Genomic DNA, 23,386 nt, shown 5'->3' on the forward strand with positions numbered 1-23,386 from the left:
TATACAACAGGGAGGAGAGGTACCTCCAACTTGGAAGATAGCATTTATTTCGCTGATCCCAAAAGATGGGCAAGACTATACAGATCCTAAAAACTATAGGCCGATTTCACTTTTAAATACAGACTAAGATTTTTGCTAAAATTTTAGCAAATAGATTAATGACAGTTATGCAGCAAATGATTCATCATGATCAAACTGATTTTATAAATGGTAGACAAATGAAAAGTAACGTAAGGCAAATTGTTAACTTATTAGAGTATTTGGGAAGGAACAACCAGGTCCCCGCAGTGCTAGTTTTTTTGGATGCCGAAAAAGTTTTGATAGATTGAATTGGCAATTTTTATTAAAACTAATAGAAAGGATGCAATTTGGAGAACATTTTATACAATCTATTAAGGCAATATATCAAAAACAGCACAAATAATAATCAATGGTGGCTTAACAGATAATTTCAATATAGAAAAAGGAACAAGGCAAGGTTGTCCCTTGTCTCCATTATTGTTTATTTTGACGCTGGAAATTTTATTAAATAAAATACGTGGGACGGATATAATAAAGGGAATTAGAATTAGACAGCAGGAGTATAAACTACGAGCATTTGTGGATGACCTGGTGGTTACCTTAGCCCAACCGGTACAATCGATTACAGCCTTGATGGATATAATCTGCTCATATGGACAAGTATCTGGTTTTAAAATAAATACAGCTAAAACAAAGATAATAGCTAAAAATATGGTCAGAAGCCAAAAAGAAGATATAGAAAGGTTAACAGGATTTGAAATAGTTAAGAATAGTTAATAGTTAAATATTTAGGGGTTTATATTATGACTGCAAATATGAAATATCACCATAATTATGAACCGTTATGGCAAAAAATACAGAAAGAGATGGAAAATTGGAAAAAATTGCAACTGTCTTTGCTGGGTAGGATAGCCGCTGTAAAAATGAATATTTTACCAAAATTTTTATTTCTTTTTCGAATGATACCTATACTTAAAAAAGATGAAAATCTGAAGGAATGGCAGAAGGGCATAAACAAGTTTGTGTGGGCAGGGAAGAAACCACGAGTTAATCAAAAGATAATGCAAGACACCCGAGAAAGAGGTGGTCTTAAAATGCCCAATTGAAGATTGTATTATGAAGCCGCTACCCTCTCAGCAATTACAGATTGGATAAATTTAACGGAGGAAAAGATATTGAATATTGAAGGATATGGTCTGGTCTACGGCTGGCATGCTTACCTATTGTATGACAAGAAAGTAGATAAGACTTTTAAAAGTCACATATTAAGAAATGCTCTACTGCGTGTCTGGAAAAAGTATAAATATAAACTAAAAGATAAGTTACCAATATGGACAGTACCCAGACATGCGATAGAGAATATAAATTTGGAGCAAAAGCAAGATAAGATTACATATAAGGAACTCCTTTATAAGGAAGGAGTCAGATTACAATTAAAATCTATGGAGCAATTAAGAGAAGAAGGAATTATTAGGACTTGGTTTCAGTATGGTCAGCTGCAGGCCAGATGGAGAGAAGATCAAAAAACTGGTATTTTGCAGCAGGATAAGAATTTGATAAAGCAAATAAGAGATAAAGGTCAAATGCATATTAAAAGGTTGTATAATATATTAGTGGAAATAGATTCGGAAACAGAGCTAGTCAAGGATTGTATGATAAAATGGGCACAAAACATAGGTGAACCAATAATGATGGATACATGGGAAAAGATATGGGTTAGAAATGTAAGATTCACACAAGCTCAAAACTTAAGAGAGAACTTTTATAAAATGTTTTATAGATGGCATGTAGACCCAAAAAACTAGCCTGTATGTATCCAAATTTACAACCTAAGTGTTGGCAATTTGAGTGTGAAGATGCTACATATTTTCATATATGGTGGACATGTAAAAAATTAAGGCTTTTTGGATAAAAATATGGTGGATTATTCAAAATATTTTAAGGAAAAAAATTAAATTTACACCACAGTTTTTTCTGTTGGGAATAGTCACGGATTGTACTGTAATAGAGACTAAGTTGGTTTTGAATTTAATAACAGCTGCCAGGTTACTGGTGGCACAGTACTGGAGGAAGGAAGATCCACCCACTATTGAGGAATGGACATTAAAAGTCGTGCATTTGGCAGAGATGGCAAAAATTTCATCATACCTCAAAGACCATTCAAATGAAAGATACATATCAGAATGGAGAAGATGGATTGACTATATACAAAAAAAGTATCCGAACAAGAAAATTCATATAGCTTATGAATGAAATATTTTTAAGTAGTTTATGTTTATAGTTTTGTGAGTTATAAGGAGTTAAAGACTTAGGGAGAATATGAATGCAATAATCTGTTAGCATATTTTAGCTTTATGTTTGTGAATGCTATACCCTGTGCTTGTTCTGGGAAGTCTAGGAAGGGGTGGGGTGGGGGGGAAGGAGGGGAAGGGGGGGGAGAGGTTGAGGGGGGAAGGGTGGGGGGGGGAGAAAATGTTTGTATTTCCTATAAAACTTTTCAATAAAAAAAATTACTTTTTCAGCCCTCTGAGTAGTCCATATGCATAAAAGGATACAGCAATAGAGAGAGATGAAGGAAGGGAAGGGAAATTAGAGTAGGAGTGGGGGTAAGAGAGGGAGGAAGAGAGGAGGAGAAGGAGAAAGGAAGAGGAAGTAGGGAGGAGAAGAAGAGCGGGGGAAGAGAAAGTAAGAAGGAAAGAAAAGAGAGAGGTGGTAGGTTTGAGGAGAAAGATTGCTGTACAATAAAAAAGATGAAAGGGAAGAAAACCAACCCCAAACTAATATAAAGATATTAAGATAAAGAATGAATTGTTAAACTTTAAAGAATAAAAGAGAACAAATATGAATAAATAGCAATAATTAGAAACACACATACAAACATACAATATATTTTCTTTGAACAGAATATTTGGCTGGTTCACAAATTTGAACAGTGTTTAGTCATTTCAATTAAATTTACAATTTCTATATTTCCTTTTTGCCATATTTATTCCTCATCTATTTTTTTAAAAAAAACCAATATTACCTTTCATCCTCATCTCTAATCTTTTTTTTTTATTGCAAAAGTTTTACAATTACATTTTCACCCCATTTCCCCCCCCAACCCGCCCCAACCTCCCCAACCACCCTAACTCTCCCAAACCTCCCCTAACCCTCCCCTCCCCCCTGGACTTCCATAGAATATAATCCAATCAAAATCCCTTTTTTATAAAACTTGAACCCTCCATCCCCCATATAATTTTTCATCTTCACAAAATTCAAATATTTCTATCTTTATATAATACTTTCAGTGAAAAGCTATTTGATACTTCCTAGTTTGATATTTGTTCTGCACATAATCTATCCACTTTTTCCACTCCCATTCATAAGTCTCTTGTGAGCGATCTTTTAAATATGCTGAAATCTTCGCCATCTCTGCAAAACTGGCCATCTTCAAAGTCCATTCCTCGATAGTGGGCAAACTTCATTTTTCCAGTATTTACCTATCAATAATCTCGCTGCTGTTATCATATACAATATCAATTTAGTTTCACCCAATGTAAAACCCTTAACTATACCCAATAAAAACAATTGTGGAGAAAATTGAATTTTTTTCTTCAAAACATTCTGCATAACCCACCAAATTTTTATCCAAAAAGCCTTAACTTTCTTACAGGTCCACCAAACATGATAATATGTAGCATCTAAGCAGTCACATCTCCAACATTTTGGCTAAACATACACGACAATTTCTTAGGATCTAAATGCCATCTATAAAACATTTTATAAAAATTTTCATCTCTAATCTTAATCAAATTCAATTTTTCCCTTCTATTCTATATTATACCCCTTCCCATTGTCATCTATTTTTATATCCATCCTCACATTGGTTAATTATGTAATTATGTAATACAGTTGTTTAATACTAATTCAACATTTTAATATAAATCAATTAGTTATTTAATTATCTTTTTTGTATATTAATCAATATGAACATGAATATTCCAATTATTTCCATGCAATCCAATTTCTTACAAATCAATTAATTATATTTAGCAATAATAATAAACCAAATAATTTCCCCCATATATTCCTCCAAACCACAACTTAACCATTTCTGCTTTCAACACAATATACAATTAATAGTATCTCAATTATTACAATTCCCTAGTTAAATAGAGCTTTTTTTCTTTTGTGTTTTAAAATCTTGAACTCTCCTCTTTTGCCCTAAATTTCCCATTGTTTGCAGTTTTGCACCTACCTTTTTTGGTGAGGAAAAAGAAAAAGAAATCTCTCTCTGCCTCATTTTGCCACGTTGCAGCAAAGACCCTGCTTTACTTTCAGTTTTGCTTTTAAAGCATAGTTGGGGAAAAAAATCTCCAGCACTCTGCAGCTAGCAACTACAGAGCCCTGAGCAAAACAGCTGAGAGCAAATCAGCTGAGAGTCGGGAAGCCGATCTAATCAACTTGTGCTAATTAACCTATGCTGAAGCTTTAAGGGGCTGTTTTTTCTATTTTTGCAGGCATCGGTCTACTCATTTGTTTTCTTTTAACACTGATCAGCTGTAGGGCGGTCCTTTGAAACCCTGCAGCAAGAGTTTAAACAGTTCTTTTTCCCTCTAGCCATCAGCTGGGACTCAGGAGGCAGCCAGGAGCAACCCACCACTGCGCCATGCATTCTTTCCAAAAATAGGGACTTTTTTAAAATGCCGCAGGACACGGGACAAATTGTTCAAAAGCGGGACTGTCCCGCCAAAAGCGGGACGTCTGGTCACCTTATACATAGCGTCACCCTTCAGATTTATTTGCTACAAAATTTATCTCTGCTTTCTAGTTCTTGAATACTTATGAGATTTAAGCTAGGAATAAAAGTTATCTTTTCCATGAAAAATGGGCTTTTAGATCACTCAGATCTTCTTATTGTTTACTGAGAGTGTTCTACATTGCATTTCTTTTTATCTTTCTATGAGTTTATGTAGATATACAGATTATTATATATAGAAATACCATATATACAAAATACAACACTGAAAAACATGTAAGCAAAAACATCTGGTATGATTGATTTTAAAAAGATCATAGTTTGCAAGAAATATTTTGTTAAACTGAGACCATATTTATATTTATAGGATATAGTGCAAATAAATTCTTGAGTGTGACTGTTAAATAAATAAAGCATCAACTGATTAAGAATTGCAGGAAATATATTTTTTGCCTAATGACAAAGATTATATAATAAAGTATACTGAATATTTAATATAGCAATCTGAGACAACAGACTATGTGACAGGGAAGATATGGCAGATACTTTACTTTTCCAGATTAAAATATAATCAGGAAACCTATAGAATGCTAGCCAATGATTCAAATCTTTGGCTCCTAGTGCTTGGATACAGCCTATTAGCTAATAAATTTGATTTTAATATGGTAGAAGCACTAAATTATTAATCCAAGAAGGGATAGTTGGATAGTTTTAGCTAAATCAATGAATTCTTAATTAAAGTCAAATCTAATTCATTTTTAAAATTCATGTTTCCAATTTTTCTTGCCAACTAATCTTGCCAACTTTTTGGAGTGGATTAACAATAAGATAAATTGGTTATGCTTCCTGGATTAAACTTTGTAAGACAACCATTTTAGTTAGCAGATACTGGGAAAGAATAGTAAGGTTTGGGGAGCAGAACACTAGCAATGGTGGTGCAGTGGTTAGAATGCAGTATTGCAGGCTAATTCTGCTGACTGCCAACTGCCGGCAGTTCGGCAGTTCTAATCTCACCTGCTCCAGATTGACTCAGCCTTCCATCCATCCGAGGTGAGTAAAATGGGGACTCACATTGTTGGAGGCAATATGCTGACTCTGAAAACTGCTTAGAGAGGACTGTGAAGCGGTATATAAGTCTAAGTGCTATTGATATATACCTGCCCTGGGCACTTCTCCTAATTTTATCTAGTAATTTCTTAACAGGAGTTAAACTGATTCTGCCCCTTATACCTACTCACTTTGGTGGGTGTCCAAAGTAAAGTATTATAAGCTGAAACACATGAGTCCTGTTCTAATGTCTCTTTGTAGGGAACTTGTTTAGACAATCAATGGTGCTTACTTTTTTGAGCTCCATTCATTCTGTTGAAAGTGCAGTTTATGACAAATAGTATGTTTTTCTTTTTTTTCTTTAAGCACAAATAATGGTTTTGGACAGTTTTGAAGCATATTCACTTCCAGAGATTTATGTATGCTAGGCTAAATTATCAAGTAGAGAATTATTCTGAACGGCATCATGATAGATAATTTGTAACACAATAGGGACCCTCAATGCATTATTACTAATATTATGGTTCATTGCATAATCAGCCAGGTGTTCAGACTCGACTTGGCATTTTTGTCCACCTATTGATCCTTCCCAAGAATCTGGGATAGGCAGATGTGTTTGATGGAGTTAAAGGTATTGTTTCAGGATGTAAGCTGTTCCAAGTAAAGCAGCCTTTTGTAACTGACTAATAGTGATTTTTGTCAATGCCAGTGTGTTCAAGAAGTGCTCCAGTTGTTTTGGGATTGCACCCAAGGTGTAATTAATATTGGTACTACCTTTGCTTTCTTTTGCCACAGTCATTCTATTACTATTTTCAGGTCTTTGTATTTTGTTATCTTCGCCAGTTCTTTCTCTTCTCTGTCTCCAGGTACTGCCACATCCACTATCCAGACATTTTTGCATTTCTTGTCAACAGCTAAGTTTGGAGTGTTATGTGGCAGTTGCCTGTCTGTTTGAATTCTAACGTCTCAGAACACTTTAGCTACTTAATTTTCTACTACTTACTGTATTTTGTAGTTATTATTATTAGTTTTAATAAGTAATAATAAAATATTGGGATGTGCATGTGTTCAATGGTATGAGGGACTGCTCTATTGTTATGATTTAATAAATAAAAGATTATGTAGAACAAGAGCAGGCAGAGTTGTGGGGTGGAGTTAAGTGAGTCATCAGCATAGAGTCATTATGTTTCCACAATCTAAGTCCAACCCCTTGTCAAACTTGACTCAACTCCATAGTGGCCCATACCTGCTTTTGCTCACAGTTTGCAAAACAGTGATGGGAGGAGGGGTGGTGAATTCCTGGGGGTGGGGGAAGGCTATGGAATGCAAGAGAGCCTTCTGTTGCCAGAGAGATATTATTTACCAAGTTATGAAGAATGTTTGACTGGCACAGACAGTTTTTCTGAAAACAAAAGAACTGAACTCAGTTGGTGAACTATGAACTGAGATTGGCCCAGAGGGGAAAAGGGTTTTTCTATGTGGGTTTTCACAGGAAAATCCCAGAACTGACTTTGCTTCTGCTGTGCCTAGATGGAGCTTTCAATAAAGCTACACTCTTGGTCAATCTAAAGAGACTTATGCAAAGAACGAGTTAAGCAGCTCTGCCTTCTCCCTATTGCCTGTTACTTTCTTGCCATCTTCTCTCTTTAGTGAACTACTGTTTCCTTGAATTTTTTTCTTGTTATTGATATGTTGAAAGAAACTTTTTAAAATTATCTTTGACTTTTGTTGCACATCTTTGTTCATTCTGAGCCTTTGCTTTCCTGACTTCATCTTTGCATGTTCTGGCTATCTGCTGATAATCAGCCATAGTTATGTGTCCCTCTTTCCATTTTTTGTACTTGTCCTTTTTGTCTTTCAGTCTGTCAGAGAGATCTTTGTGCAACCATGCTGGTTTCTTTTTGGATTTCTTTTTTCCCCCTTTTTCAGTGGTATTATGCTGGACTGGGCTTTTATGATCATATTTTTCAGTTTCCCAAGCTTCTTGAGTTGTTTTCCCTTTTAGGATTTTCATTCAAGGAATCTTTCCCATGTTCTCTCTGAGTTTTTTAAAATAAGTTCTTTTAAAATCTAAGACTCTGGAATCATTATGTTCTATTGCTTGTGTTTGCGTTATGTTGAATTCTAGTATGACATGGTAACTCTCACCCAAGTTTCCTGCAGTTTCAACTCCCTCTATCACTTCTCTGTTTGTAAGTATTAAGTCCAGTATGGCTGTCCCTCTAGTTCCCTCCTCTACCTTTTGGACAATGAAGTTGTCAGCTAGGTTGGTCAGGAACTTATTCGATTTCTCACTTAGTGTGGAATTAGTTTTCCTTCTATTACTGCTCCTCAATTTTTTTATTTAATTCCTAGAGTTGTTGACTTTGGATGCTTTTGTTTAAAAACAAATGTGGAGGAAAAATCATGCACAGTGCAAAATTTAAACCTGAACCTTCTCATGGCAGGTCTACAGTGCTAAAAAAAAAGTTAATGGATTATTGGGGTGGGTAAAATAAGTGGTGGAAGTTTAAAATCTCTCTTTTTCCTTCACATTTATTTTTAAATGGAGAGCCATGATATAAGGATATGAGAAGTGTCCAAATACCTTTTAAGCCTGCCCAATGGTACACATTGAATGATTTGAGCATTACTGATGTGCAATCAGTTGCTTCCATTTGCATGTTTGCAATCAGCTCTTACTTCTTGTTCCTAAAAACTTTAAAAACAATATATTTTCTATATTTTCATTTGAAATCAAGGAAAATGTTGAAGTTAAATTCTCCTTGGAGAAGACAAATGTGCACATAGATATCTCTGGGACTAGACAGGACATGGATTATGAATGTAAAGCACCACAAAGAGTTGTGACTTTTGACTATTTAAACAGTCAATTATGCTGTCAATGGTATAGAATACATAGCAGCAGTTGATCAACTGTTGATCAAATGAATGAAAACATTTATTATAGCAAGATAATATTTATTACAGAAAGATATTTATTGGCAATTCATTACATTTCTTTAAGAAAGAAATTGATATGTTCAAATAAGTTGGTGTCAGCAATCATATGCACTATGTTCCACTACCCTTTAATATGTCCTTTTCAAGTCCCTGAATCCAATTTATTACTTGATCTCAGTTGGTAAGATGTGATGAGCTTTTTCAGCAGCCTTTTGAGGATCTAGAACAGGGGAATATGCTGGCTGAGGAATTCTGGGAGTTGAAGTCCACAAATACTAAAGTTGCCAATGTTGGACACCCCTACTCTAGAAGATCTCACAACTTTGGAAACTTCCCTAGCAACTAAACTGCTTCTTGAGAGATGGTGGCCATATAAATGTGATTAATAAGATAAACTAGTTATCTCATATATCTCATGATGTTATCACTAGATCATGAGCCTTATTTCACTTATTTGAGTAGGAAGAGAAGAAAAAATAGGAATGTGTGAGTGAGTAAGAGAGTGAGTGGGTACATATGAAGTGTTTAAAAGTATGGTTTAAAATTCCTATTATTACTAGAAAATGCTGCATTCTTGGGACATGCCTAAGTAAAAAAAATGTATTTGAAATGAATATAATTTGTATAAAATTAGATTATTGGAGTCTCGTTCATTCTTTCATAAATTAATAGATGATCCTAATATATTTGGGCAGATAAATGTAATTCTAGCTGAGACTCATCAGAATATGGATTTGTTGTCACAGAAATCTTCCTTTATTGGTTTTTTTTCTTTGTCTTTTTTTCAATCTGATCTCTCATTAACACAATTGTATGCAAAATTGTATGTTAAAAGAAAGCAGAAAATATTGTGCATCATTTAAACATATGGAAGCATTTCATACACCACTTGGGACTATTCAATATAAGAAGAAGGCAAACAGGAAATGTAATAGAGATCGGTACAAGACATGTTTTTGTTAATTTGGTGGGGCAGGTAAGAGATTAATGCAAGCTGTGTGTCACCAATTTGTTGGATTGGCAAGCAGGGGTCAAAATGCAGCTTTAAGTAAAAGCTCTAGGAATTTAGTAAGAATGTTATTAAACTAATATTTCTAAGTAATAGCTTAGGCTACTTGCCAGAGCATATTTAATATTTTTGCAGACTTATTTTTGCTAATCCACTAGTAAGCTATCCATAGTTCAATCTTTCTGGTTTTCTGCTTTCTCAACCAGCACTGCACACAAGTGTGAAGACAGCACCAAAGCATTTCCTTTATATTTTAAAGGAAGCCTCATTATATACCAGAACTGCTCTTTGGCTGATGGAAAACTCTTTCTTCCGTATCTTTAAGTGAATCAATACAACTGCTATTTCTTGGATGACTGTGTGGATCAGAATAGAATTAGTTGTCCTTCAGAATTTCTATTTCTCTGGATATTCCAGTGTTTACAGAATAGTGTACAGAAAATTCTGTGTGTGTATGTTTGCGTTATATACATGCACACTCATTTCTAAGAAAAATAAGGAGCCCCAAATGATTCACTTTACCAGGGCCCTCAAAAAACCTTGGACCACTGATGCTACTCTGTTGTCTCAGATGCTGCAGAAGGCACTGTTCAACTCCTAATGTTAAAGAAGGTCTCTTGTCAGCAGGTCAGCATCATTCATGCCTTTCTTTTATTTTGCCTTTGGCAGCAAAATATCTTGAGCCAGTCTTAGTTAGTTAGTTAGTTAGTTAGTTAGTTAGTTAGTTAGTTAGTTAGTTAGTTTATTAAACTTCTATACTGCCCTTCTCCCGAAGGACTCAGGGCAGGGTACAACCATGTTAAAACACACATAAACTCACAAAATTTAAAAACAATTTAAAATGAATATATAAAATTTGGCCCACAAAGTTAAAATTTGACAAACAACCCAATTTAAAATTCATATTCTAAGCCAGCCCGGCCTGTTGGAACAAAAGGGTCTTAAGGACACGGCGAAAGGTACGAAGGTCGGGGATCATACGAACCTTCAGGGGCAGGTCATTCCAGAGGACAGGTGCCCCCACAGAGAAGGCTCTCCCCCTGGGTGTCGCCAGTCGGCATTGTTTGGCCGACGGCACCTTGAGGAGTCCCTCTCTATGGGAGCATATTGGCCAGTGGGAAGCTACCGGTGGCAAAGGTGATCTCGTACAAACCCAGGTCCTAAGCCATGGAGCGCTTTAAAGGTGGTAACCAGCACCTTGAATCGCACCCGGAAGACCAGTGAGCAGCCAGTGCTGCTTCCGCAGGAGAGGTGTTATGTGAGTGCGCCATGTCGCACCCATAATTACCCGTGCGGCCGCATTCTGGAGCAGTTGGAGCCTCCGGGTGCTCTTCAAGGGGAGCCCCATGTAGGGAGCATTACAGTAGTCCAGATGGGATGTGATGAGGGCATGAGTGACCATGCGTAAGGCATCCCGGTCCAGAAAGGGATGCAACTGGTAAATCAGGCAAACCTGGTAGAAAGCTCCCCTGGCCACAGCTGTCATATGGTCTTCTAAAGACAGCCGTACATCCAGGAGACCACCCAAGTTGTGAGCCCTCTCTGAGGAGGTCAGGATCTCGCCCCCAATAGTCAGAGATGGAGCTAGCTGGCTATACCGGGATGCCAGAAACCACAGCCACTCGGTCTTGGAAGGGTTGAGTCTGAGCTTGTTTCTCCCCATCCAGATCAGCACGGCCTCCAGGCACCGGGACATCATGTCAAGGGCATCATTGGGGTGGTCCGGGGTGGAGATGTGCAGTTGAGTATCATCAGCATACTGATGGCACTTCACCCCAAAACCACGGATGATCTCACCCAGCAGCTTCACATAAATGTTGAACAAAAGGGGCGAGAGGACCGACCCTTGCGGCACCCCAAAAACAAGGCGCCTCGAGGTCGACCTCTGACCCCCTGCCAACACAAACTGCATATTTGCAGTTTGCAGTTGCCCTGCCAACTGCAAACTGCAGAGAGGAAGGAGGAGAACCACCGCAACACGGTGCCCCCCACTCTCAACCCCTCCAATCGACGCAGCATGATACCATGGTCGATGGTATCAAAAGCTGCTGAGAGGTCTAATAGGACCAGGACAGAGGAACAACCCCTGTCCCGGGCCCTCCAGAGATCATCAACCAATGCGACCAATGCCATTTCCGTGCTGAAACCCGGCCTGAAGCCCGACTGGTATGGATCTAGATAGACAGCTTCATCCAGGTACTGTCATATGGGGAAGTTGTCGCGCCACCACACTCTCAACAACCTTCGCCACAAAGCGAAGGTTGGAGACTGGACGATAGTTCGCTAATACAGCCGGATTGAAGGAAGGCTTCTTGAGGAGGGGCCTCACCACCGCCTCTTTTAGGGAGGAAGGGAAGAACCCCTCACTCAACAAAGCATTAATAATCTCCTGGAGCCAGCCTCATATGACTGTCCAGGAGGCCAGCACCAACCAGGAGGGACACAGGTCCAATAAACATGTGGCAGCGCTAAGCCTACCCAGAATCCTGTCCATGTCCTCAGGAGTCACAAGTCAAACCCCTCCCAGATAACATTCTCAAGACCCACCTCCGTTACCCCATTTGAATCTACCCAATCGGAGTCCAAGCCTTCCCGAATCTGAGTGACTTAATCATGCAGGAATTGCATAAAATTCTCAGCCCTACCCTGCAAGGGGTCTTCCCTTGCTCCCAATTGAAGAAGGGAGTGGGTCACCCTAAACAGGGCTGCTGGGCGGTTCTCTGCAGATGCAATAAGAGCGGAAAAATAATTTGATTTTGCCGCTCTTATCGCCACTAAGTAGGTCTTAATGTGGGACCTCACTAGTGTTTGGTCAGATTCGGAACGGCTGGACCTCCAATTGCTCTCCATGCGTCTTTTCTGGTGCTTCATCTCTCTCAGCTCCTCGGAAAACCAGGGAACCAATTGAGATCGGCACTGGGTCAGAGGCCGCAAAGGCAGACGCAGTCCAAAGCTCCAGCGGCCACCCTATCCCAGGCGGCCACCAGTTCTTCAGTCGAGTCGTGAGCCAGAGCCTCAGGGAATGGCCCAAGCTCTGTCAGGAACCTATCTGGATCCATCAGGGGTCAGGGACGGAACCACCTGGTCGGTTCTGACTCCCTGCGGCGGAGGTTAGCGGCTCGAAAGTCTAGTCGAAAGAGTGAATGATCTGACCATGTCAAGGGCTTGGTGACTATATCCCCTATTTCTAGATCATTCAACCATTGACCAGAGACAAAAATCAGATACAGAGTGTGTCCCCCCATGTGAGTAGGGCCTTGAACTAACTGGGTCAGGTCCATGGCCGTCATGGAGGCCATGAACTCCTGGGCTGCTTCAGATGTTTCACCGATGGATGGCAGATTGAAATCCCCCATGACCATAAGTCTGGAGGTATCCACTGCCACAATGGCTATTATGTTGAGCAGCTCGGGCAGGGCCGCCGCTACGTGGCAGGGAGCCAGGTATGCAGTCAGCAAGCCCATCTGCATCCCATGACCCCACTTCACAAGGAGGGACTCACACCCTGCTATCTGAGGTACAGTGGCCTCCCTCGGACAAAGACCTTCATTAAGAATAGCTGCCATCCCCCACCCCTACCCTGGGCCCTCGGCTGATGGAATGCACGGAAACCTGTGGACACATTTCCACAATGTGGACTTGAATTGTCTTGAATTGCTACTTTTGACGATAAAGCACTAGGGTGTTTCATTACCTGAAGTATTTTTTCTTTAGATTCTTATGAAAACAATCCTCCGAGGTCACACATTTAATTTTGTAGCAGCACACACAGTTATTGAATTAACAACAAAAGTTAATCTCATAACTCATATTCTTAGCTCCTGGCTGCAGGATTAGGAATACGATGATTTCCCTAAAATTGTTGATCAGCATTTGATGGGACTTGAGGATTTGATTACAAGTAGTCCTTGACTTATGACATAATGAAGCCTGCACATCAGGATTGCAGGTTGTGATGGTTTTTAAGCAAGGTGCCATGTGACTATCCTGCTTAACAACTCCCATCCCTGCGGGCCCTGAAGTGGTCATTAAGGTCCTGGAAGACCTAATACAGGCCTATGCATGCGTGCTCTGGGCCTTTCAAGGCCTAGCCACCCCAAGCACCCCATACTCTGCTTCCTGGCCTATCAGGTCACTGGAGGTCAAATTTCATGCAGGGCATGAAATTCCAAAAAATAAAAATTAGCTTATAAAAAGAGGCAGACTAGATCATTATTTCTGAACAAATAATAGAAATTGTTAAATGTGCAATTGCATTTGGGGATAGCAATTATAACCTTGACTACAAGTTCATAATATAAATGTATATGATTTTATGTATTTGATAACTAGGCATAAAATTTTAGTATAATTTTAAACACTTAAAGAAGATACACAGTTTTTTACAAATCCAATTAAATGGACATACATTCTTCATTTTGGAACCTACGGATGCTTTTTAGAATCTACAGCTGCCATCAGGTATATAAATGGTTGATAACAGTTAGGGATAATGACAATTATAGTGTCACCTCACCTGCAAACCCCTTTTGGAAAATATGTTTTATATGATCAGTAAAGTGGTATTATTCCTCTTTTTTTCTCAGTCTGTCTCCTCTTGAGATAGAGATGAGAGACAGATGGGGGGGAGGTGGGGAGAGATAGGCAATAAAATAGAGATAGAATAGAAGGAACTTGTTTAATATTTTCAATTTGCTATCCCAGAAACACCCTAAAATGATTTCCTGTTGTTGGATGGTTCCTTCAATATCCCATATGTGGCCACCAAAATTTGATTGCAAAATGGTCAATTATTAAACTGCTATTTTTGCATGATTGAAGGTTGCAGGCATTTGAAGACCATGAATGGGCAGGCGGGGCGGGGGGGGGGGAGGGATAAACAGCTTCCATAATACAAAACACTTTAATTTCCATTTTAATCCCATCAGCAATTTTTCATATAGTGTAGAAAAACAGTTTGAAAAATTATGAAAATACTATTGGATGATCAAGTTTCCTAAGATTCACCAGCAGAACAGAAGCTCCTGACCCAGAAAGTCTCTGTCCCCACGCATCTGAAATGAAAATTTTAGGCTACAGTAGAAAAATTGACCAAGTAGCTGGTACAGTTTAAGAATACTAAGAGAGGATCATGTAGCCTTACAAAATAAGCTGCCATGGAGCTTGTTTGTTCATATGGTGGATAACTGTTCACAAATCACCCATTGACAAAAAGGCAAACTAGTGAAATGGTTTTCTGCCTTCCCATCTAGTATGCTAGGATGTTCTTTCACTCCTTAATTTATCTTTTTTGTTTTTATGGATAAGTAGACACAGTATTGCTTTGCAGCTACAAACAAGTTTATTTTTATTTGTACTTATATGGCCAAGAAGCAGTATTGGGAAGATTGTGTTGATTATTTATTAATAATGCATCCCAAGAAACATTTGGCCCATGTAAGTAGTGAGTTGTGACCATAGTAGCCTTAAAGAAGAGTTTAAAATTCAGGAATTCAGTCACTTTTATTATAAAGAAGAACCTTTTTAAACCCACACTACAGTACAGGTTACTTAACTTTCTATACAGTAGTGGAAATATTAACATAGTTCTTTGTCTAGAAGGGAAGAGATTAATGTAAAGCTTATGCCTTAGATAATATTGATGGGTTTCTTGTAAATCGAAAGCAGTGTTTGACATTTCACTTTATTCTAGAGTCATTTTCAGGGCTAGCTTTAAATGCTACAATCAATGCTTTGATTTCTTTTCATTCATTTCTACTTTAATTTAATGTAATGGATACAATACTCAGACTGATAATTCTGCTGCATTCTGAGAAAGCAGAACACAATGAAGAAGGTTTTCCAGATATGTCTGACAATAGGCCAGTTTGGATATTTAGCACACCCATTTCAGCTGGGCAATCATCATGCCAATCAGAGTGGTTTTATGTGCAGAAATATTTTGCCAATCTGTATGTTGAGATGCACCTGGGTCTGTTTATCACTCCTTTGCCTGAAGAAAGAACCACTCAAGCAGATCACTGAAGGAGCAAATAAAGAAAGATTCATTTTGTACTATCCCCAGGGCCGGATTTAGATTGAAAGAGGCCCTAGGCTATTCCACTTATGAGGCCCTTTCACCAGTGGTGGGATTCAATTTTTTAACAACAGGTTCTGTGGGCGTGGCTTAGTTGGAGGTGTGGCTTGGCAATCATGTGACTGGGTGGGCGTGGCTAGCTGGTCACATGACTGTGTAGGCGTGGGTAGCTCGTCATGTGACCGGGTGGGCGTGGCTATGTGCATAGACTTTTTTCAGAGGGCTGAAAAAAGTCCTTTCTGACTGGGCCTCGCACTTTTGACTGGTTCTCACACTTATGACCATCCTCACATTTATGCCCGTGCAGCTTTCTTAACAACCATGTCACTCATTTCACAACTGCTTTTCTTCACCATGGTGACAAGATAGGGCAAAAACGTAAAATGTGAGGACAGTCGTAAGTTCGAGGACTGGTCAAAAGTGCGAGGACCAGTCAAAAATAACTTTTTCAGCCCTCTGAGTAGTCCATATGCACAAAAGGATACAGCAATAGAGAGGGATGAAGGAAGGGAAGGGAAATTAGAGTAGGAGTGAAGGTAAGAGAGGGAGGAAGAGAGGAGGAGAAAGAGAAAGAAAGAGGAAGTAGGGAGAAGAAGAGGGGGGAAGAGAAAGTAAGTAAGAAAGAAAAGACAGAGGTGGTAGGTTTGAGGAGAAAGATTGCTGTACAATAAAAAAGATGAAAGGGAAGAAAGCCAACCCCAAACAAATATAAAGATATTAAGATAAAGAATGAATTGTTAAACTTTAAAGAATAAAAGAGAACAAATATGAATAAATAACAATAATTAGAAACACACATACAAACATACAATGTATTTTCTTTGAACAGAGTATTTGGCCGGTTCACAAATTTAAACAGTGTTTAGTCATTTCAATTAAATTTACAATTTCTATATTTCCTTTTTGCCATATTTATTCCTCATCTATTTTTGTAAAAAACCAACATTACCCTCATCCTCATCTCTAATCTTAATCAAATTCAATTTTTCCCTTCTATTCTATATTATACCCCTCCCATTGTCATCTATTTTTATATCCATCCTCACATTGGTTAATTATGTAATATTACAGTTGTTTAATATGAATTCAACATTTTAATATAAATCAATTAGTTGTATAACTATCTTTTTTGTATATTAATCAATATGAACATGAATATTCCAATTATTTCCATGCAATCCAATTTCTTACAAATCAATTAATTATATTTACCAATAATAATAAACCAAATAATTTCCCCCATATATTCCTCCAAACCACAACTTAACCATTTCTGCTTTCAACACAATATACAATTAATAGTATCTCAATTATTACAATTCCCTAGTTAAATAGAGCTTTTTTTCTTTTGTGTTTTAAAATCTCCTCTTTTGCCCTAAATTTCCTGTTGTTTGCACCTACCTTTTTTGGTGAGGAAAAAGAAATCTGCCTGCCTAATTTTCCAACGTGCAAAGCCAACAGCCTGCTTTACTTTCTCTTTCGTTTTTCAGTATAGCTAGGGGGGAAAAAATCAGCACTCTTTGCAAGCAAGGAGCAAATCCGTGAGCAAAACAGCTGAGAGCAAATCAGCTGGGGGTCGGGAGCCAATCTAAGCAAGGGCTAATTAGCCTCTGCTGAAGCTCCGGGGGCCAATAAAATTACAAAAAAAACACTGAACCCTTTGTTAAATTGCTGGCTCCCCCGTCCCTCGCCCACCACTATTTATTGGCAATAAATAGTGGTGCGGAGGGGCGGGGCAAGCCAGCAATTTAACAAAGGGTTCGGCTGCAGCACTGGCTCTAGGGCGGCCCTTTGAAGCCCCGCGGCAAGAATTTGAAGTTTTTTTTTCCTCCAGCCATCGGAGGCAGCATAGATGGGGAGTGGGCGGGGTAAGCGAACGGCAGAGAGTGAGGGTGAGTGAAGGCGTGGAAGCTGCTTTCTCCATCCGAAGCTGGTGGGGAACCACGTGGCAGCCCACGTGGATCCCAGGCAGCGGAACTCAGGCTAGGGAAGGGGTGGGCAATTGTGGCTCTTTTATAACCTGTGGCCTTCAACTCCCAGAATTCCTCAGACAGCCAAGCTGTCTCAGGAATTCTGGAAGTTGAAGTCCACAGGTTGTAAAAGAGCCACAATTGCCCACCCCTGGCTACGGTAGGCTGGCGCCGCGCGGGTGGGAGGCGAGGGGCGGGCGAGCCAGCAATTTAATAAAGGGCTCGGCTGAACCCCCTAGAACCCCCAGAATCCCACCACTGTGTAGGCCCCTCTTGATCTTGAGGCCCTAGGCTGAAGCCTAGTTAGCCTATAGGAAAATCCGGCCCTGACTATCCCAAGTCCTTGTGCTGCCTAAAGCAAATCCAAATATACATGCCACTCAAATTAATATTTCTTTGATTCACATACCTTGTCTTAAGTATCCATACCTAGTTGTAAGTTAGTTCTTTGTCTAGAATGAACAAAGGTAGAAAGAATGGAAAAAGGAGGAGGAAGGAGCACTACAGCTAATTAAACCCCATGGAATGGGAAAAAACAAAGGGACATACTGCCAAATCTTATTATGCTTGATAGACAGTAAGGTCTTTATGGAACACTTCTCAGGATGCCAATAGAATTGTTCTCCTGGTTCTAGGGGAGGAAAGCTGTCCACAGACACATATATGTAACCAGTTGCTTTATTCTGCTTCATAGAAGACTCCAGCATATATAGTTTGGGTTGCCATAGTGAATGCATGTTTATTTATTTATTTATTTTGTTGCATTTCTATGCCGCCCAACTCTCAAGGGACTCTGGGCGGCTTACAACAGAGAATAAAACAATGCAACAATATCTCATACAAAAGTTAAAAGAAGACATTAAAACATTAAAACATTAAAACGTTAAAACACATACACTCCAATTTGTCTATCTGATTTGTCTATCTGATCAGATAAACACAATCTGTTTATCTGATTGTGTCAATATTGAGTGATGTTAATAAGCATATAGTGAACATTTTGTGGGCTAAGGACAAAGTTTTTATTTCAGTCACTGAAAAGACCCATGCTTGTTTTTTAATTTTCAGAAAATAGCTCAATTTTTGTTTTCCTGTCCACAGGCCCTGTGAGCAGTATTTTGGTGAACAAATATGGCAGTAGGCCAATCATGATTGCTGGGGGGATACTGGCTTCATTTGGAATGATTGCCTCTTCGTTCTGCAACAGCGTCTTGCAACTTTACATATGTGTTGGTGTAATTGGAGGTAATATAACAATATCCTTTTATTTTATTTTCTTGATGTTCTCCTTCAGCATACATCTTTGGATTCTGATCTAATTGATTGATTGGTTCATTCCTTTCTTCAGGTTAGGATGTTGTGAGTTTTGCATAATTCTTTCTGCAACATTTTGCAATTACAGGAAAATGATTGGTTTCTGGCAGTATTTATCATAATCATCGACTTTCAATTTTATGCAAGTTCTTTTAGCTTCTCATTATACTACTGCAGGTATCCTTACAAAGTATTCACAGTTTAGATAACATGCCAAAATACCCATTTTCCTTTTCCAAGTTACAAGTTTATTCTAAAAGTGGCCTATTGGGGCATTTGAAGGACAGGTAGTTCTAACCAAAAAAATTGAAGTAAACTTAAAGGGAATGAAACAATGTACTGAAGCTCAAATATAACTCATACTATATTGTCCTTAATAGAATTTCCTTTTCACTCAATTCTCAAAGTTAAAGCATTGATAACTTTATAAATATATTCAAAACAATTTTTTTGCTGATCAGCTACTATCTGGAAAATTGGATTAACCTGTTTACCAAACATACTTATGCAATAGTCACTGATCCACACATGATGATTATTTGACCATGATTGATCATTTATATATACCGTATATATTACATTATAGTTACAATTTTTGTGTCACTCCAAATTCACCATTCAGGCAAGTTGGATCATAACCAGCTTTAAGATTCAACTTAAACTTAAAATTCAGCCTTTTAAGCAATTCTTGCAGTACACTCAGCTGTTTACCAACTTCAGCCATAATGACTTGGTTGTCTGAAACCCCATAGGAGGAATACAGGTTAAGTTAATGCAGAACACATTTTATGATACCTTTATGATACCTATTCAAAGAAAGATATATAACAACTCTGATGAAAATTTGAATTATTATTATGACAATTAGAATTGAAAAATAAAGTTGACTTACCAAATGATAGGGCATATTATTAGCATATAAGCAAAGTAAAACAAAACAAAACCAAACTTGTTTCATTGTCACAAACATGTATTTTTTTCATAAAATTGCCTTTAATAATAGAGGTTGGTAGAATAGGGAAAAAATAGATTTCCCCCATATTTTTATATCTAATGCTATATAATGATATATGGGGTAAATGAACTGTTTGCATGCTTGGGCCAATACCTTCTGCTCTTCCTGCAGAGATCCTTGTATCTGCATAAAGAAAACTACTGTGTATTTCCAGACTTCATGGTGAAAACTGAGGGTTGCATTTGCTGTGTAATAGCCCATGTGTATTAATTATTTGAAGCTTATTTTATGTGTTCCTATTCAAATCTAAGTAAAGGATAAAACTAAAAGCAGAGGATTTAGACTTCTAAAATCTACCCTTTTTATAGAAAAGTGACATTTAATAACTCCTGTGCAATGAACCAAGAGCAAATTGGATTGTAGCATAGTAAAATATACAAACAGTGTCTTCAAGGTCTTGTTATCATTGTTCTCCTGTCATTCTGTTGTCTGCAACTTGGATTGGCCATTGCTAAAGCTTTTGCTTTTATTGCATCGCCATAGAAGAAAATGAGTGAGTGAAATGTACTGTGGCAGATTGGTGACATTAAAGCATGTGGGAAGCAATGCCTATTTGTTTTTATTTGCCAGTGTCAGTGGCTTTTTTGAAAGGCCTTTCTTCTGAATTACAGGTTGGCATTTTCACATTTGAGCAGGGGGAGATGGGAGAGGCAATTTTGATTGATTTGGAGAGATTTGTTGCAGTGTATTAAATGCAGTAATTTTCTATTTTTTCTATTATTTTAGGTTTGGGTTTGGCTTTCAACTTGCAACCTGCCTTGACGATGATTGGCAAATATTTTTATAAAAAGCGTCCTATTGCTAATGGACTGTCCATGGCGGGAAGTCCTGTCTTTCTAAGTACTCTGGCACCCCTGAATCAGTTTCTTTTTAATGCTTTTGGTTGGAAAGGAAGTTTCCTCATTCTGGGAGGACTTCTTTTAAATTGCTGTGTGGCTGGGTCACTTATGAGGCCTGTTGGACCAAAACCTGTGCAGGCTATCAAAAAAGATGTGGAAAAAGCAACTGTAGATTCCACTTTCCACAAGAATGACAAGAAATCGGTCTGGCAAACCATCAACAAATACTTAGATTTAACCCTCTTCAAACACAGGGGCTTTTTGATTTATTTGTCTGGAAATGTTATCATGTTTCTTGGCTTCTTTGCCCCAATTGTGTTCTTAGCTCCTTATGCCAAGCACAAAGGAATTGATGAATATTCAGCAGCTTTTTTACTCTCTATCCTAGCTTTTGTAGATATGTTTGCCAGGCCATCAATGGGCTTAATTGCAAACTCCAAATACATCCGGCCCAAAATCCAGTATTTCTTTAGTTTTGCTGTTTTGTACAATGGGGTCTGCCACATCCTTTGCCCATTGGCTGAAACCTATACAGGCCTGGTTGTGTATGCTGTACTTTTTGGACTTGCATTCGGAATGGTTAGCAGTGTCCTTTTTGAGACATTGATGGATCTTGTTGGGGCGCCAAGATTCTCCAGTGCAGTAGGACTCGTCACAATTGTGGAGTGCTGCCCTGTCCTTTTAGGCCCACCTATGGGAGGTAAGTATGGAGATGATGAAGGTGATGATAATACAACTGACATTTTAAACTATTTGTACAATAAGAATGTGTACCCAAAACATTGATCTGGTACTTTGTGCGAAGATATGCAAAGAACACTGTTAGTATATATAATTTACTATTTATGTACACAAATAGAAATGTACAGATAGTACCAACAGGTAAGAAGAGAGTTGTCAGACTATAGGCTTGTTTAGCATTATTCATATAAAATTGATGGCATGCTCATCAGAAAGTTAACGTGAAAAATAGTTTGTTTTTTTTAAAAAAAAAATTATATAAAGATTTATTTGGGTGCGGTTGCACCCAGAAATTCACACCACATAGCCTGGTTTGTCTTTTCATCCTTTTTGCATGTGAATCTTTTGTGAATCTTTTTATATCAATGCAGTCCATAAATCTGAACAAGTGCAACAATGTGCCTAGAATCTTGAGTGCACAGATTTCTTTTAATTCACATATTTACAGTGATTGCACAGATGTACTCATTGGGCAAAGCATGGATTTGAGCTCTTTGGTTGCCTTCCAAATCCTATTACTTTTTAAAACACCAGATTAGATTTATGAAATCCACTTTTTAGGTGCTACTGTTCTTCATTATTTTGATCTGAATTTCTTGGATTCTTCTTCAGCTATTTTTATCATTATTATATACTATATATGGCATATATTAGATTACTGTCAACTGTATATAGACAGAATCAATCTATCATGTACTTAGAAGATACCATTTTTATCGCTCATGCAAGGGAGAGAAATTAAAGGTTTAATTTACCTTGTCTATATTTCCTTTTTAATAATATAATACTTACCTAAAATAAAGTAGGTTTAATACTTACTTAAAGTAAGCATGTTTGCATTAAAAAAGCACTTCTAATTAATTAATTATCATAGTGTTGGGGAGAGTCTCCTTTCAGTAGAATTTCACTACACAAGTTCTCAGTGTGCCACCTAGTGGAGTTAGTCCACAATGTGTACATTTAACAAGGCTCAGTCCCTCAAACATGTTAAAGCTGCTGTTTCAGAACCATTTAATTGGCCTGACTGAGTTCCTGAATTTTTATGTAAATGTGCTTTTTTAGACTTCTCTGTTATACTCCAAATGTTTTACTAAAAGTTCCCAACTTCTTCTGTTATATTTCAGAGGAGGAGAATATACTATGTATGGAGAAGTCTTTTGTTCAGTCTTTAATATCTAGACTAAACTGCAAAAGCTCCTGCCTATAATTCTGGAGAGCTGCTGCTGGTCTTTGTAGGTAATATTGTACTAATTAAATAAAAGTTAGACTAAGAATAAAGCATCTTCCTTGTTCCTATGCTCACCTTTGACTTTCTATTCCATTCTGATTGTGGCAGATAGAAGTTGAATAAAGAAATAACTAGGTTGGCTTTTAGTGATTCTGGAACACTGAGCCATCATAATGTTGGGTTATATTTGAAGTCTTGTAGTAGTTCTGAATAGTCACAATCCAACTGCAACCTTACTATTCAGTCCCCACAAGCCTCAGCAGAATGGCAGTGGCAGTTTCCCACATAATAGCCAGCTGGGGACATACTCATCAGTGACAGCAGAATGCAGTCCACCACATTATCTTCTCTCTGTTTCTGTGGCATCCAAAGGAAAGCCATGGGGCAGAACATAAGTTTCTCTTCCTGCCACTTCTTTTACTCAGTCATCCACTCAGATGGA

The 23,386-nt window shown here is 38.1% G+C and overlaps 1 protein-coding gene across 1 annotated transcript in view; it reads left to right on the forward strand.

Annotated features, from left to right (window-relative positions):
• The window catches only part of SLC16A7 (solute carrier family 16 member 7), a 124,091-nt gene that overhangs the window by 98,581 nt on the left and 2,124 nt on the right, over positions 1-23,386 (forward strand). Inside the window, exons 3-4 of the mRNA XM_070947413.1 lie at positions 18,909-19,052; positions 20,863-21,675. Coding sequence (XP_070803514.1) covers positions 18,909-19,052; positions 20,863-21,675 — 957 coding nt within the window. The remainder of the gene's footprint in view (positions 1-18,908; positions 19,053-20,862; positions 21,676-23,386) is intronic.

This window comes from Pituophis catenifer, unplaced genomic scaffold, assembly GCF_029215685.1.
Source record: "Pituophis catenifer annectens isolate HBS135680 unplaced genomic scaffold, rPitCat1.0.hap2 SCAF_7, whole genome shotgun sequence".
Taxonomy (NCBI): Eukaryota; Metazoa; Chordata; class Lepidosauria; order Squamata; family Colubridae; genus Pituophis; species Pituophis catenifer.